Source organism: Ananas comosus, linkage group 1, assembly GCF_001540865.1.
Source record: "Ananas comosus cultivar F153 linkage group 1, ASM154086v1, whole genome shotgun sequence".
In the NCBI taxonomy this organism is placed as follows: domain Eukaryota; kingdom Viridiplantae; phylum Streptophyta; class Magnoliopsida; order Poales; family Bromeliaceae; genus Ananas; species Ananas comosus.
In genome coordinates, this window is record NC_033621.1 from 21,024,468 (window position 1) to 21,040,221 (window position 15,754).

Consider the following 15,754-nt stretch of genomic DNA (forward strand, 5'->3'; position numbering starts at 1 on the left):
ATTGAAAGTAAGAATGCAAAAAATTTATCAGAACTATGGACCATTTTAAGCTGATTGCGCAATCTTTCAAAATTTTGATTTTTATTATTCAACTTTTTAATTTGTTTGATTTGAGTCCGTCAACGACAATTTGATTTCAACATTTAAGTTAATTATTTACTTTAATAAATTTGTAATTATGATAATTACATGAAGTACACTAAATTAATCTATAAAAATAAGCGACTCATTCCAAATTTAAAGTCAAAATACTGTTGATCGACTCAAATCAAACAAATTGAAAATATTAAGTACAAAAATTAAAATTTTGAAAGATTAAGCAGGTAATTCAAAATGGTCCATACTTCAGGTAAGTTTCATATGTTTTTACCTAATATTCAAACCTACCACAATTATTGCTTACATTGATTGATATGACTGTCTAATCTTTAAAATTTTTAATTTTTCTATCTAATTTATTTATTTATTTAATTCGAGCTAATAAATGGTTATTCAGCTTCATCATTTAAATGCATCATTTATTTTCATGACTATAATTACTATATTTTATATAACTTTTATAAATATATCTTAGTTCAAATTATATCAGAAGATCCATCAAATAGTTTAAATCAAATAAAAAAAAAATTGAGTACCAAGATTAAAATTTTGAAAGGTTCATCGGTTAGGATCAATATGGTTTATTGTTGGTGCAACTTCTATGCATTTTTTTTTTACCGACCGTTCCTAGAGCAAATGGCAAAGAGTTTGGTGGTTGGTACCCGAGGTCCCAAATTTGAATCCTAGTTGATTCACATTTCTAACTAAATTTATTTTTAAATAAAATAAACGAAACGGGTAGCCTGCCACGTATCTCTTAAAAAAAAAAAAAAACTTCTATGCATTTTTATTATCAAAAGAAAAAGTTTTTGTTTTTTTGGGCGAGGGGATCTTTCAAAATCGTGTATTGTTCGAGGGGCTCCATAAATATTCATCAAAAATATAATTTTAAGCAAAATAATAATAAAATGAATCGGAAATGCACATTTGGACGAAATTAAAAGAGAGAGAGAGAGAGAGAGAGGAGAGGAGAAGAGAAACGCAGCGAGATCTGCAACGGCTCCTCGTGCACTCGCAAGTTTCTCCCAAAATTAGGGCATTATTAGGGCATTATTTCTACGCCCCCCAAAATCCCTACCCCTGTCAAAAAATCACCTCTCTCTTTCTCTCTCTCTTTTTATCGATTAATCATTTCTTCAATTTTTTTCAATTTTTTTTTTTTTTTCCGATATCTGTGTGTACGGGGGAGAGAGATCTGCAGCCTCTCTCTCTCTCTATGTATCCTCCGATGATTCTCTGATTCGTTTCGGTGATCCGATCCGACCGTCTGTCGTGGCTGCGGCGCCGCCCCGGAATTGGGGCTGTCTGCCATGGCTTCCGCGCAGGTCGCGCCCAGTTCCGCCGCGCAGTCTTCCCGCAAGCAGGAGCATCTTGAGGCTGGCAAGAAGCGGGTATGTTTTTTCACTTTTTTTGTTGTTGTTGTTGTTGTTGTTGTTGTTGTTGTTGTTGTTGTGGTGTGGAATCTCCTGTGGTGTCTCCTTTGGAGCCCTCCTCCGATGATGAATCTGAATCCAAATTCATATTTTCCCTCAAATTGGAGCCAATCCTTTAAGGGTTTTTTTTTTTTTTTTTCGTTTTTGTTTTTTTAATAAATAGTAAAAAATTAGTCTACTTGGGTGCCTGCAATTTTGTCAGAATGTTTGGTAAAGAGTAAGAGAGTCTAGAGCTCCTGCTGCTGCAAAGCAGAAAGCAGAAATGAGATTCTGAACATCAAAAGCCGAAGTTTCGCAAATAAGAAAGTGCCTCAGCAGAATGTAGTGCTTTCAGCAGCATCAATCTTAGCAGAGGGTTTGGCAAACAAGATAGTCTGGAGCTTTTGCTGCGGCGATAATCAGAAGTTCCAATTTGAGGTTGCTGGGGGTAATATAGTGCTTCTTTTAATAGCGCTACTCGGGTGACGTTTCTTCAAACGAGGCCAAATAGGCACTTAATGTCAGAGCCATAAAAATGGCGATCTTTCATTTGATAGGCTGTGGCTGTTCTTTTCGAGGCCACGATTGTTCATTCTCAATCTGTTCTTACTTTTCGGCCTTGTTTGGATGCATGAATATCTTGTTCTGTAAATTTCATCGACTTACCTAAGAAATTTGTACGGCTGACTGATAAGGATTGTGATCAAATGTCTAAACTAGGACACCATATTCACTCTTCAAATTATTTTTTCTGAATAAAATAAATCAAGCTTTTTATTTTGGGTAGTCAGTAACTACAAATAAAAACTAATAACTATTGATTGTTGAGAATCACTGTTTGATTTAAACTGAGAATATATTTTTCGTGATGATTTCGAAATAGCAAATTTCAACTACACTTCGTATATAAAATATACTATCTTACCAAATTATACACAACAAGATCTTTGAAGAACCAAAAATCAAACTCCTTATTGACATTCATATAAGCTATCCTTGGATAACTTATTCTGACATCCAAACAGAGCCTTAGTTTATCATGACCATTAAGGATGGACAACACATAAGAATTACAACAATTTTCTTTTTCTCTATTTGTTTTCAAGTTGCTGTTGTAGGTCATAATTGGGTTCGTTACTTGAATATTTTGGCTTTCTGCGACAATTCAGCAAGCGTGCAAATCCCTCTACTTAGCGAGTTAATCTTCTACTTTGTTTGTGAAATAGTGTCATATCGCGCATATATATAGATTTATATGCACACTGATTGAATCTTTATTGTTTCCTTATCTACTTGCCTTTGTTTTTGGCTGTATCTGGGGAGTCTTAGATTTTTGTTTTTTGTTTTTTTTTGGTTCTGCATTATCAGTTAGAGGAGTTCCGAAAGAGGAAAGCTGCTAAGAAAGCTGTTTCTGGCGGCCCGCTGCAATCAGCTGATGCAGACCAGCAAGGGAAACTCTTGCAAAAAAATGATGACGTGGCTGATGGACCTATATCGAGTACGGATACAAGTATTACTACCAGCCCCTCTCCATCAGTTTGGATCCATGAAAACAGTTCGGTTAATTCTTCTCAAAGCGTTGATATTCATTCCGCTAATGGCCCGTCTGCTACTTCTGCTTCACAATATACTATCAATCCTATACCGCACGGTGACTCGTTACGAGAATCTGAGAACAATGAAGTGCATAGATTATATGGGAGCTCCGGCTCCTCTCGGTTGGCTAATGGTTATTATGAAAATTTGAGGGAAAGCGATGAGCTTAGTTATTCCAAGTCGGATGTGGATAAGAACATAAAAAATTCAAGTTTTTCTTCATCAATTGAAGTCCATTCGAGTGGGAATAAAAATTCGACAATTTATGATCATGATTCTGGTCCCTCAGGGGAATATCACAGCGGCAACCTTCCTGGGATGTCAGAAAGTAGCTTTGCTCAGAATAGATTTGGTAACGACGTTGGCATGAGCACTACAGCCTCAACATCTGTTTTTGAAGGTAAACTAAGACGCGTGAAATTCTTAACACTTTATTTGGCTGCCTAAAATTCTAGAGTTCGAAGGAATTGGAACCCTGGTTTTCTGACATTAATTATTTCGAATCATTAGTTAATGAGATTTCAATTAGTTTGAGAGGATTTGGTGGGATTTCTCATATCACAACCAAATCTCATTATATTTTTGAGGTTGGATCAGGTGAGGATCTATTTGCTTTTAGCTGGTATTCATCTGTAGCCTGGAAATATCTCTTCTTAAGCAGTCATATTAGCTTTCTTATTATTTAATTAAGGTTATATCAGAAAAACAGGCACCTCAAAGTGATTTTCAATATCTTTTCGAACTATTAAACAGAATGGAATGTGATCAAGTTCATTTTTTTTTCCAAACAGAAACATTCATTTCTAGTTTAATTGAATTGAATTGAACCAAAATCAACTGAATTATCTCATGGCTACAGTTCGAGTGAGGAAAATATGGAGTAAATTGAGCACATGATCTTGGGGCTTGTTAAAAATGTTGTAAAGAAGTATTTATTGCCTAATAAGTAGTATGGAACTGTACTTCTCAGTTTTTCTATTTCTTTTCCTTTCTTATTCTTAGAAGTTTTCTTTTTTCTTATGTACTTTAAATATTACTTTAATCAATTTTCTACTTGGTCGCTATGGATGCAGACTCTGGAGATGCTGTGGAGCACCGTGCGCATGGTAGTAGCCTGGACCATGACGATGCCGCTAGTAATACTAAAGGAGGAGAAAAGATAACTAATGCTTTCCATCGACACTTGGACATTGATAGTGCACTTTGGAACTCATCAAAGCCTTCACCTACCGATTTCAGCATGGGGGTTAAAAACTCTTATGATGAATTTCGATTTCCTTCGTCCAGTTATGGTCGTTCTCGCCCATCTTTTCTTGACGCCCTTGGTGTGAATAAAGTTTCTTCTACATCTGAAGAGCCGTATACTGAGCCTGATAAAGCTAATCCGCCAATATCTGTTAACAATCCAAAGGTCCATAATTCATTTTCTCAGTGGCAGCCATCTTCAGGAAGTAACTTTGCTTTCAACTCAAGTACTTCAGATTTTCTCAGTGGAAGGGAGTCAGCTGCAAACAACTCTGGTGCCTTAAATGATTGGCAAAATCTGAAGCATAATGCGGAAACATACCAGAGCTTTGCAACTGCCAAGAAAGATGAAGATTTTGCAGCCTTAGAGCAGGTGATCATATGTGGTACTTATTTTCCACCTTGGTTGGCCTCGATTATGGTATTTTATTTCATATTATTTGCATGTTTCTCAGAAGCTTTTTTGGAGATGATGTTATGACAAAAGCCTGATAACATATACACACCTGAAAGTGGAATATTTTTTTCCTTTTCTTTTATTTTATTTCATCATCATCAAAACTTGAAAAGGTGGCTGTTCAGTTGACTCCAATAGCACATTATCCTCAAAAACCTTCTTCGAAACTTGGAAATAGTTAATAACTAATGAAATGCTTCATTTAAGATCTGTTATATACAGTTTTGACATTTGTATTCAACCAAGCTATAAGTTTATTTGTGAAATAACAGATTGATAATCAATTATTACCATTTAGTTTGCTTCCATAATTATGAACAAATTGTTATATTAAAAAAAGCCAAGTAATAAGCTTATTGATATGATAAATGTTTTGGATGAAAATTGTGACCATATGTCAAGTTTCATCTTGCCAATCTTGTGCCTTGAACCGGGATACAAATACTGTTACATCTGGTGTTATTCTTATCAGTTTTTTAAATTTAGTAAGAGTATCCCATAAATCTAGCAATTGGTGAGTAATATAAGATAAAATTATTCTTTTTTTTTTTTTTGGTGCAGCACATTGAGGATTTGACACAAGAAAAGTTCTCGCTACAACGAGCTCTCGACACATCAAAAACACTATCAGAGTCATTAGCTGCTGAAAATTCATCTCTTACAGATCGGTATAATGAGCAGGTATGTACTCTGTTGGTGGATATAAAATATTTTCACGTTTGTGACCCTTATTGTTGAGATATCTTTCTAGCGTGCATCGGACTGGAGTTTCTATATCATTTGGTTAGTGTCCTGTCAACTTGTTAATAATTGGTTGAGACGGTGGACATTTGTCATGTGATATGTTATTCACATGATATGCTCTGTTGTTTTTCATTTTCCTTTTCGAGGACAGGACCAACATGAGCCAATTTCTTTCTTGCTTCTTCTGACTGTCTTCTCAGGAAGTCAATCAATCTTGGCTAATATTTTTTACTTTTATTTTATTTTATTTTTTCCAACAATGTTGGATAGTGGACGGAAAGTGGCATTAGTGTGTTCCTGCAGCGAAAGTCTGATGGGACTATCGGATGTAACAAGGGTTGCAATTCATTCATTGCTTGTGTACAACTGATGTTTAGCTTCAAACTGGGTTCCACAAGGGCTTGCTTAATTGTCTCATCTTATAAACAAGCCAAGCTTGAGTTTTGCTTAGCTTGCTTGTCTTGCTGAAAAGTAGAGAAAATAGGAAAAATAATATTGTTTTTGTTTTTCCTCAAGTTCAGTACGATTCTTTGTGTCTAGTAATGACCTTAATTTGATATTTTCACTTGTTTGCAAAAGCTACATCTATTAGTTTCATTTAGCAATTAAAAACAAACTAACCAATAACATCAAGATTGGGGAATTCTTTTCCCACTGAAAGGGCCTGCAGAAAACAAGATTAGGGACATAAACAACACCAATGCCCTTAGGTTGTTCTTTCTTAGGTCCTGCAAAGAACCTATTGAGTGAACCAACACACCTGTATCCTGAAGCTTACATCTTACGTGATTTACTTATTACTTACTATCATTCTTATAATATATATAATCCTTGATGTTGTTTATTGATGATTGAATTTTTATTTATTTGTCATTTCAGGCAAAAGTTATCAATCAGTTAAAATCTGACATGGAAACATTACAAGAGGAAATCAAGGCTCAGTTGGTTAGTCATTTTCCTCCATTTTGGTATTGTGTTTCATTAGTTATTGTCATAAATCACACATTTGATCTTCAAGACTTGCATCTTGGGAGTGCGAAAAGGGTATAGCTTGTTTTTTTCTTTAACATAAGCAAACCTTTTTTCTGTTATCTGCCTGTTTCATAAAAGAGGGCAGAGTTGCTTACAATAGACACTGCTGATCACTACAAAATGTGATGGACACTCATTTAGAATTGCATATGACTATTAATTAGTTGTTACTCTAATTTATATGTATAGTTATACACTAGCTGGAAGAAATGGATTCATTCTTTCATGGTTAATGGAACATATGAAGCCTGTGTAATCCATCCCTTTAAGGCTTGATTTAGTCTTTCTTGGTTTATGGAAGAAATGCATCCATTCCTCTCAATTGAATAATATGCGGAAGAAGAATTTCTGCAGCAATAAATATAAATGTAAGTTTTTTTCAAGGCTTGATGGTGGGATAGTGTTCTTTTAGCTGTTTAGGTGGCTGCATCAAGAAGAAATAATGTGCTAAGAAAGACGGAGAAAGGAGAGGAAAAGAGAGGAAAAGGTGGAGAAGCTTGTGTAGCAGAGAATATTGAAGATAGGAGGTTGGTTGTGCAGGGTGGAAAAGGAAGAGAAAGGAGTATAAGCATTTCCTTAAAAAAGTGCCGCATGCACCTCTATATGTGATTCCACTCAATCTCCTTGTATGGACCTCACCTACATATGGCGCAGATTCTGCAAATGAACACATATACATTTTAAGCAAATGTAAATAGGGCAAGCATTATATATATATATATATATATATATATATATGTATATGTATATATGATTAACTATTTAAACACTTAAATCTCAATTTGAAATCTATTGTATTTTGTGGATTTATTTATTCAATTTTGTATTTGGAATACTCTTTCTTTTTCTATTAGTTACATGATGTGTGATATCAGAAATCGGAATATCCTACAAATTTTTACACTAGTCCACTGGTATATCTATATATCTATTTTTGTTATCCATCTTCTTAACTTGTACATTTTTTTTTTTTTTTTTTTGTATATGTATATATGATTAACTATTTAAACACTTAAATCTCAATTTGAAATCTATTGTATTTTGTGGATTTATTTATTCAATTTTGTATTTGGAATANATATATATATATATATATATGTATATGTATATATGATTAACTATTTAAACACTTAAATCTCAATTTGAAATCTATTGTATTTTGTGGATTTATTTGATTCAATTTTGTATTTGGAATACTCTTTCTTTTTCTATTAGTTACATGATGTGTGATATCAGAAATCGGAATATCCTACAAATTTTTTTTGCCTATTATGTATATCTTAATATTGTTGTAACAAATGCTTTAATTTGCCCTATATCTTTGTGTTTAATGTTTACAACAGATGCTATTTGAATCTGTTAAATTGGAGTATGCTAATGCCCAGCTAGAGTGCAATGCTGCTGATGAGAGGGCAAAAATACTTGCATCCGAAGTCATTAGCTTGGAAGAGAAGGTAGTTCACTTGCTTTTTCTTATATTGTCATTTCTTGTTTCCTCTTGATATCTTTCGACTTGCATGATCAACTTAAAACTTTGTGGAACCCTACTTGATTAATGATTAAAGAAGCTTTTATCAACGATCGCCATGCCATGGGGCAATACTATGTCATTCCTACATGTAGTGTGTAGACATGCTGTACAACTGGCGAACATCCTACTGTCGAAGCGTCATGCCTGCACTTCTTGTTGGAATTGTTTACTATTTGAATTATATTTTTTGAAAGTGAGTTAGCAGTTAATCAAATAAAGTGTTAAAGCTTTGTAAACCAACATGCAGAATTAACCTTCATGTAGTCATGATCTTTAATACAAATGTATGAATGATGCTAGTGTACTTCTGCTACACATTGGTTTGCAATGGCATGCAGCCTACCAAATTGTTGCCTCCTGTCCTTGATTTCTTGCTTCCCTCAACGGACCAAGGATAATACCATGAATGCACAATCAACTGGCCCCACATGATTGTATCCCTGAGAGTTTCTCTACACCATGTGTAAGGCCCTGACTGACTGTTATTAAAAACTTGGGAGTCCAAAGCCTTAAACCACAAGCCCAAAATGCTCAAGTCCAAGTTGCCTATACTAATGTGCTAGTACATTTATATTAACGTATAATTGTATTTTTAAGATTAGGTGGCGTGCTTAGATGGTGATGATGATGACAATAAAGTGTGAGGTGGCTTAGAATGGTGATGATGACAATAGTAAAATGTATAATACCCTTAAACAAGTTCACTATTGTAACATGTGCACTTTATATGTTGGGGAGAAGGTTGCGCATGCCATCTGAAGGAAACAGGCTCTAACTACAATGGCAAGCTTCAGGATTCCAAAACCTATTAAATGACAACTGTGGTCAGACCTTATTATTGAATATCTTGACCTGTTGGTTGATTGGCTCTTTACTGTTAGCTTGGTAGCCTTGGTTGCATTAAATTGGAGGCCAAAGATTTTTCTAGCTTCCTTTTTCATATGTCTACCTTCACTTAGCAGTTCCTTTTGGTGAGACTGATGAGCAGCATAAACAAAAAATTGTTAATTGCACCCAGGAGAAGTTGCCCCCATCTTATATGTCATATATGTATGTTTTTATTCTTGTTACAAAAATGTAATGATGATCTTTGTTCACCCAAGATCAAGCACCATTGGCTGCTGAATCTTGACTGGAATTGTTTTGCTCCATATTTCTTCCTCGTTGGTGTCATTTTCCAAATCCTATATGTCAGAGTTTTTCTTGTTATCCAGGTTGTGTGTATGTTTTGCAGGCTCTTAGACTGAGGTCAAATGAGTTGAAGCTTGAAAAGCAAGTGGAGAACCTAGCCTCTGAAATTTCTTCTTACAAGTGAGTGGCCTTTACTCGTCCTTATCATTTCTTACTGTTCTGTTAAATTATTGATGTAAATGTGAAATAGGATACAGAACGGATATTTTGCATTACCATTTGCAATGTTGCAAGTAAATCAGGAAAATGCTTGCTTAATGTAAAGGCTTTTCTAAATCTTAGTTTCAAACGTTTCACTTTGTATACTATAATTTTCCTGGAGGACCTGGACAATAGCCTTACGTTTAGTTGCTATCTCAAGCATTCTTGGAAATAGTGTGGCAGTAGAGCATTGCCCAATCTAGATATCAGTCTAGAAAGCTGTGCTTTGCTTATTACCCACTTGGATTGGAGAGCCTACTTTTAAGAATATTAGATCCAGCAAGAATTCTCCTCTAGAGGATTGATTGCTTCACTTAGACAACAACCTTAGGGCCTCTTGTTTCTCTTTCTGCATCATACAAGTAATTGGTTATGGTTTTCTGATTCAATTGAAAGAATTGAAGTCATGAGGATTAGATAAACATGCATTAAAGAGGTGATCAGTAAAGATCTCAGAGAGATATTAATGTTGCAGAAATTACTACAACAGACTGCTTTATTTACGAAATTTATTTGTAATAATTTATAAGCATTAATTTTCAAGTGTAGAGCCACAAAGTATATTAAAATATCTTCTTTTTATATTCTTACAGACGTAAAATGTCTATCTTGGAGAAAGAGCGCCAGGATTTTCAGTACACTATTGATGCCTTTCAAGAAGGTATAAATTCTCTTATGCTATTTCTTGATAATGTTTCAATCTTTGTTGTTCAGTTTTCACCTTTAATCTTTACTAATAATCCAAGTGTGCTACTGATACTTTTTCGTTTGAACCTTTCTCCTGCGTCATAATTTCCTAGTTCTCAGTTGTGTATTCTTTTTGTAACTATTATACTTATTACATCTAGTGAACTTAATATCCATACAGAAGAGAGAGAGGGAGAGAGCGAGGGATGGAACCAGATGCACCAAGAGGATATTAGCCAGAACTTTTCCTGGAGTATCTGAATGAAAGATCCATGCTGTTGAAATGCAATGGACTCTTTGAACTTGCTAGAAACCAAAATTCATGGTTTTTTGGTGCTTTTTGCCTACGAATCAAGCAGAGACAGAAATGAACAGTTTGAAACAATAAATTTTATTAAAAATAGCATAGGATTCTTCTATTGAAAATCAAAGTGACTTTCCGTCCAGACGTCTCAAAAGATTTCTCAATAGATTTTCAACTCATTTCATTTGAAGTGCATGTAATGTCAAAACTAACAAACACATTTTATCAACTAATTGAACTATCAATTTTGAAATCATGCGAATCTTGATGCATGGGTAAAAAGTGTCAAAAAACCTGGACTTTTGGTTTCTACTAGCTTTAAATACACTAGATCATTCCACTGGCACAGATCATTGATATGAACATGTAAAATCATGAATTTTGATTTCTGTGACTTTAAATATTACAGAATCATTCCAATGGCATAGATCATTGATATTAGTATGTAAAAATTGGTTTTGATTTTTGAGAAGGATTTGTGTATGTATACATGCATCTCTCTCTCTCTCTCTCTCTCTCTCTGTATATATATATATATATATAATGTTTTTCATCTATTCTCTAACATAAGCATATTCTGACATTTTAACCACACTGCTCTAATTATACTTTTGTTATGGCAGAGAAGAAGCTCTTGCAATCTAAGCTACGGAAAGCATCTGGAAGTGAGAAGGTTAATGACACTAGGAAAACTGACTCTAATAAAAAAGATGCATCCACCTTGACAGAGGATTTAGGTGTGACTATGTCCTTTTCTTTTTCATATCACTTATCCATTGTTTCCTTATGAAATTGTGCATGTTTTAATCATAAATCAAGCAGTGAAAGTCACTAACACTGGACGAAACTATGCTTCCATCCTTGCCATACCTGCGTTTTCATCTAAACATTACTTTATGTTTGAAATTCTTTCTAAACTTGATTCACACATCTCCAATCAGTGAAAAGTAATGCCTGACGAGTTTCAAATTTGCTTGCTCAAACATTTCTGTCTTAAGAGTGAATCTGTTGCTAATTGACGTCACCTCAATTTGCTAATTTTCTTTATTGTTTCATCCTAAATCATTTAAGTTTCTCCAGGTGCTGAACGGTTTAATATGGCAGAAGGAGGGAGCGGTCCTCCTGCAATTCTTGATAGCTCCCTTAATACATCGGAGGATGTTGGACCATCTGTGTCCCTGTCCAGTAATGCTTCTAGTATCTTACTTTCTCCTGACAATACATTTGGTGGTATTCCACAGGATCAGCTTAGAATGATAAACAACATTAACTCACTGCTGTCAGAGGTATTATCTTAAATTTACTACTATGTTTTAGTTTATATTGTTGTTCAGTGCTATCTTATTTAAAAAATTAATTGGAAAACTTTTGCATTTACAGTTAGCAGTGGAGAGAGATGAGTTGATGCAAGCGCTAAGAATTGAATCTTCTAACTGCTCCAAGTTGAAGGTAATTTTTATACATTACAGTTGGAAGAATAATTGGTTCCTAACTGACTTTTAGGTTCTATTCATCCATTGAATAAATCCCTAGCTTGGAACAATACATGTGGCGGTATATGGGTTTGAAATATTATGCCCTTGTCGAAGGCTTTAAGTGTCGTGGCAAGAAATCGTACCGAAAACCTGCCGGTACAGGGTGCACCGTGCCGTACTGTGCCGATGCGTGCCGGTCACAAAAAATGCATATGTGCTGACACATAATGGCATAAAATATTTATTTTACTTGGCATCAATATATTCTAATTGCTTGTTATATATATTTATTAAAGCTTTTGGATTTTTTTTGAGATAACCACTTGCTAATTTCAAAGAAAAAAAGGATTTGAGTTATGCAATCGGCACGGGGAAATTTTTGGTACGGCACGGCACGGCGGATACGGTCCGTGACTCTGTGCTAACAGGCACTTAAATCCTTCCCCTTGTGCACAGCTTTCTATAAGATTAGACTAAAGGATTAAGGCAACTTCCCCTTGTGCACAACTTTCTATAAGATTAGACTGAAGGATAAGGCAAATAGGAAGTTTGATCCATGCCCAGCTGTGTTGTGTAGTGACAATGACACACCTCCTTCCTCTTCTCTTCCTTCTCACTCCTCCCTTTTGCCTTCATTATTTTTCACTTTTATATCATGAGCCGCCATTATCTACTGCAAAAAAAATTATATCCGCATCCCCTGCGTGCTTGGGCATGGTATGTTTTAATATATTTATTTTTATTTTCTATGTCTTAAAACAAAGTGTTTTAAAATATTTTGAAGGTAAATTTAAACTTCTGTAGTTGTTAGTATGCCAAGTAACTGTTCCTAAGCCCATCACCGTCTTAAAAAGTTCTCTCATAGAAACCTTAAAATGCCAAGTCGCTTACTTTCATGTAGGTAGAAAGGCACGTGTCATGGCACTTAATGGTTGCTATGGTGGGAGACATGCACTCCCACAACTTGGGAACATTGGCATAGCATGCTACTTGTATTTCTGTCCATTTGTTTGAAAAAAATGACAATGGGACTAAGATTGGAACCCCCATAATGCACCTATGCAAAGTTTAGGCACCAAAATATAACACAACCAATAGTTCGGGGATCAGAGATGTGATTTTTAACTGATTTTAAGCTTGCGGCATTTTTTCTGGTGACCAGTGCTTGACAGGTAAACATAAACTACTAACTTTGCCAATTTTTGCTGGCTGAATATTATGAACTGCATAGCATGTATGAGTTTACTAGTGTGATGTTTGGTATGCTAAGTTGAACTGATTCTATTTACTATCATTTAATTTCCTTCTTATTTAGGAGACTAGTTTGCTTGGGTGCACTTGCAATTTTTTGTTCGGTTATCTTATTTTAATTCATTAGCCTTGGAAGTCCTTACCTTTCATTATTGATAAAGTGTATTATTGGTGCGTCGATCCTGATGGTAGGTTGGTTGAAATTTGAGATAAAACTCAGTCAAGAAGGGATTGTCTAATTTAGCAAGTATACTCGAAGTAATATGGCCTGAAGTGATAGTTTTTACCTTACATTTTGGCTTGGTGGCACTTTGCTTGTGTTTCTCTTATGTCTTGGCATATTAGTCATCTGCTGTTTGTGGTTACAGAATGTAATATGCAAGAGTTAAAAGAACTTCTGTTATTGCTTACATGTTCTTATTACCTATTTTTCATTGCTGAAGGACTTGAACAAAGACCTTACTAAAAAGCTGGAGGCACAGACCCAGAGATTAGAGCTCTTAACTGCTCAACAGATGGCGAATGAGCACGTTCTGGCAAAGCCAATGGACGTACATATCGTGAACGATACTACAGAATATGCTGATGAAGGGGATGAGGTAATGATGCTAGACTAAATGCTTCAATCATTAATTTTTGAACAGGATAATTTTCGATGACTTTATCTCTTCCTTCTGTGGCTGAAATTCTGCTGTAGACAAATAGGTACCATAGATAATTAGTCACCAAAGTTTGTTGGTAGAAAAGTTATCTGAATGGCTGCTTTTCCTGGTTTTTTCTGACATAAAATGTTGTCTTAAAATTTTGCATGGTCTTATAATTTGTTTGACAAATATTATGTTACCGTGAAGCAACAATTTCATGGTTGCTGGTGAAGTATCTATGACGAAATACTCACATAGCAATCAGCATTATGGTAATATTTCAAATTTTAATGTATAATCACTATAATGTATAGCTGATGTGTGTATAAAGCTGTTTCTCCTTTTGCAGTCCGCAGATCTATTTATAGGCTTTGAAAATGTGATGTGTAGTCGAGTTATTGGGTTGCAGCATACATTAGGCTTGAGTTAATGATATCCTTCCTCCAGATAATACCATTAGTATAGATAAAATCTAATGGTTTCTCTTGTAGGTCCCTGTTTGGCTTTTATTCACTAGGATGCTCTTCTAGATGCTTTATAATTGTTGCTGCAAAGAATGTAAGCGTCCATTGGCATGGGTTGTGCCCAACATGCTGTCCTGTGCTGACAAAATATCAGCACGATATGGCTCGTGTCAACAGCACGGCTCAAAAACCCTTTTTTCTTTTAAATTAGCAAGTAGTTATAACAATAGAGTGCAAAAGATTTGATCAGACATATAATAGGCAATTAGAATGTACTGGTGCCAAAAAAAGATAAATGTTTCAAGCTGATCTGATCTGATTGACCTACTATTTGCAATTTTTTATGAAACATGCTGAACATCCCCATCAGTTTATAATTAGAATTGAAGTTCACTTATTCCTTACGACATTGATCTGATTTCCAGCAACAAGGGCTATTCTTTTCAAACTTGATTAAACCCATAATATGGTTCATTGAAATTTGTCGTGCTTTAAAGGATTCTCATTATATTCTACAAAGCAGTTAATTGATTTTCCTGGTTAGTTACAGGAAAGAATGCTTTGAGCCTATGTGATGCAATTAAAGAATTCTCATTATATCCTGAAAAGAAGCCAATCGATTTTCCTACTAAGTTACAACAAGAATGCTTTTGAGTCACCAGTGGCTGTTGAGGTATTAAATGCGAGGCAATGAAAGCTGCTTTTTGCTTTCACGGTTCGTAAGAAGTCTTAAGTTCAAAGCAGATATTTGTCGAAAGAGCCGATACCTTAAATATCAAATCTTTCTCTGTATGTCTTCTCCTGAGTTTTGTGTATAGATTTGTCTTAATGCTTCTAAAGCACATCGCATCGTCATTTTTATAGGTTGTTGAGAGGGTGTTAGGTTGGATAATGAGACTCTTCCCTGGAGGTCCAGCAAAACGCCGCACCAGCAAGCTTCTTTAATGGGAGAGAGAGAGAAAAGATGATGCAGATATCAAGATATGGCGGAATCATTATCGTCACAAATATTTAGACAGCATCGTGTCATTCCCATCTGTATATTGTGCCCTAAAAATGTAGCTATTCTTTTTTTTGATAGAAAGATGAAATATGAGTGTTTTTTCGATGAAAAATATGAAGTGTTGTTTCCAGGAATTCGAAATAAACAGAAACAGCCCCCATTATATTCTTTTACTTTTTCTTTTTTTTTTTCCCGAAACTGTTTGTATGTTTCTGGGGGTGAGAAATGTAAGAAGTAATTGTTCTATTCATTGTGTTGCATTTATCTCATATTCTTGGATTTATTTTAGTGCATTTGTGATTGACTAAATTATAAATGAACACTATTTTTAATTCCACACACACTGTATGCCATAACCCTTTTGGAAAACTTTTGCTGTGACTTTTTTAAAAAAAACAAAATTTGAGGATGAACCTGC

At 34.9% G+C, this 15,754-nt stretch overlaps 1 protein-coding gene across 2 annotated transcripts; it reads left to right on the plus strand.

Annotated features, from left to right (window-relative positions):
- LOC109711179 lies at window positions 1,019–15,605 on the plus strand. Of its 2 annotated transcripts, none has more exons than XM_020234107.1 (13): window positions 1,019–1,490; window positions 2,880–3,507; window positions 4,181–4,725; window positions 5,371–5,490; window positions 6,433–6,498; window positions 7,929–8,039; window positions 9,351–9,427; window positions 10,102–10,169; window positions 11,123–11,236; window positions 11,571–11,785; window positions 11,880–11,948; window positions 13,669–13,824; window positions 15,198–15,605. In XM_020234107.1, exons 1-13 carry the CDS (start codon window positions 1,410–1,412, stop codon window positions 15,276–15,278), a joined length of 2,331 nt encoding a protein of 776 aa, XP_020089696.1. In that variant the 5' UTR covers window positions 1,019–1,409; the 3' UTR covers window positions 15,279–15,605. The 2 variants fall into 2 exon arrangements, with proteins under 2 accessions (XP_020089696.1, XP_020089704.1); XM_020234115.1 differs by having other exon boundaries at window positions 11,580–11,785.

Bases quoted from the DNA above. Each gene is read 5' to 3' on its own strand.
- LOC109711179 (XM_020234107.1), top strand. From the start codon at position 1,410: ATGGCTTCCGCGCAGGTCGCGCCCAGTTCCGCCGCGCAGTCTTCCCGC. The intron at 10,170-11,122 runs GTATAAATTCTC...TTGTTATGGCAG, and splicing joins TATTGATGCCTTTCAAGAAG to AGAAGAAGCTCTTGCAATCT. The intron at 11,786-11,879 runs GTATTATCTTAA...TTGCATTTACAG, and splicing joins TTAACTCACTGCTGTCAGAG to TTAGCAGTGGAGAGAGATGA.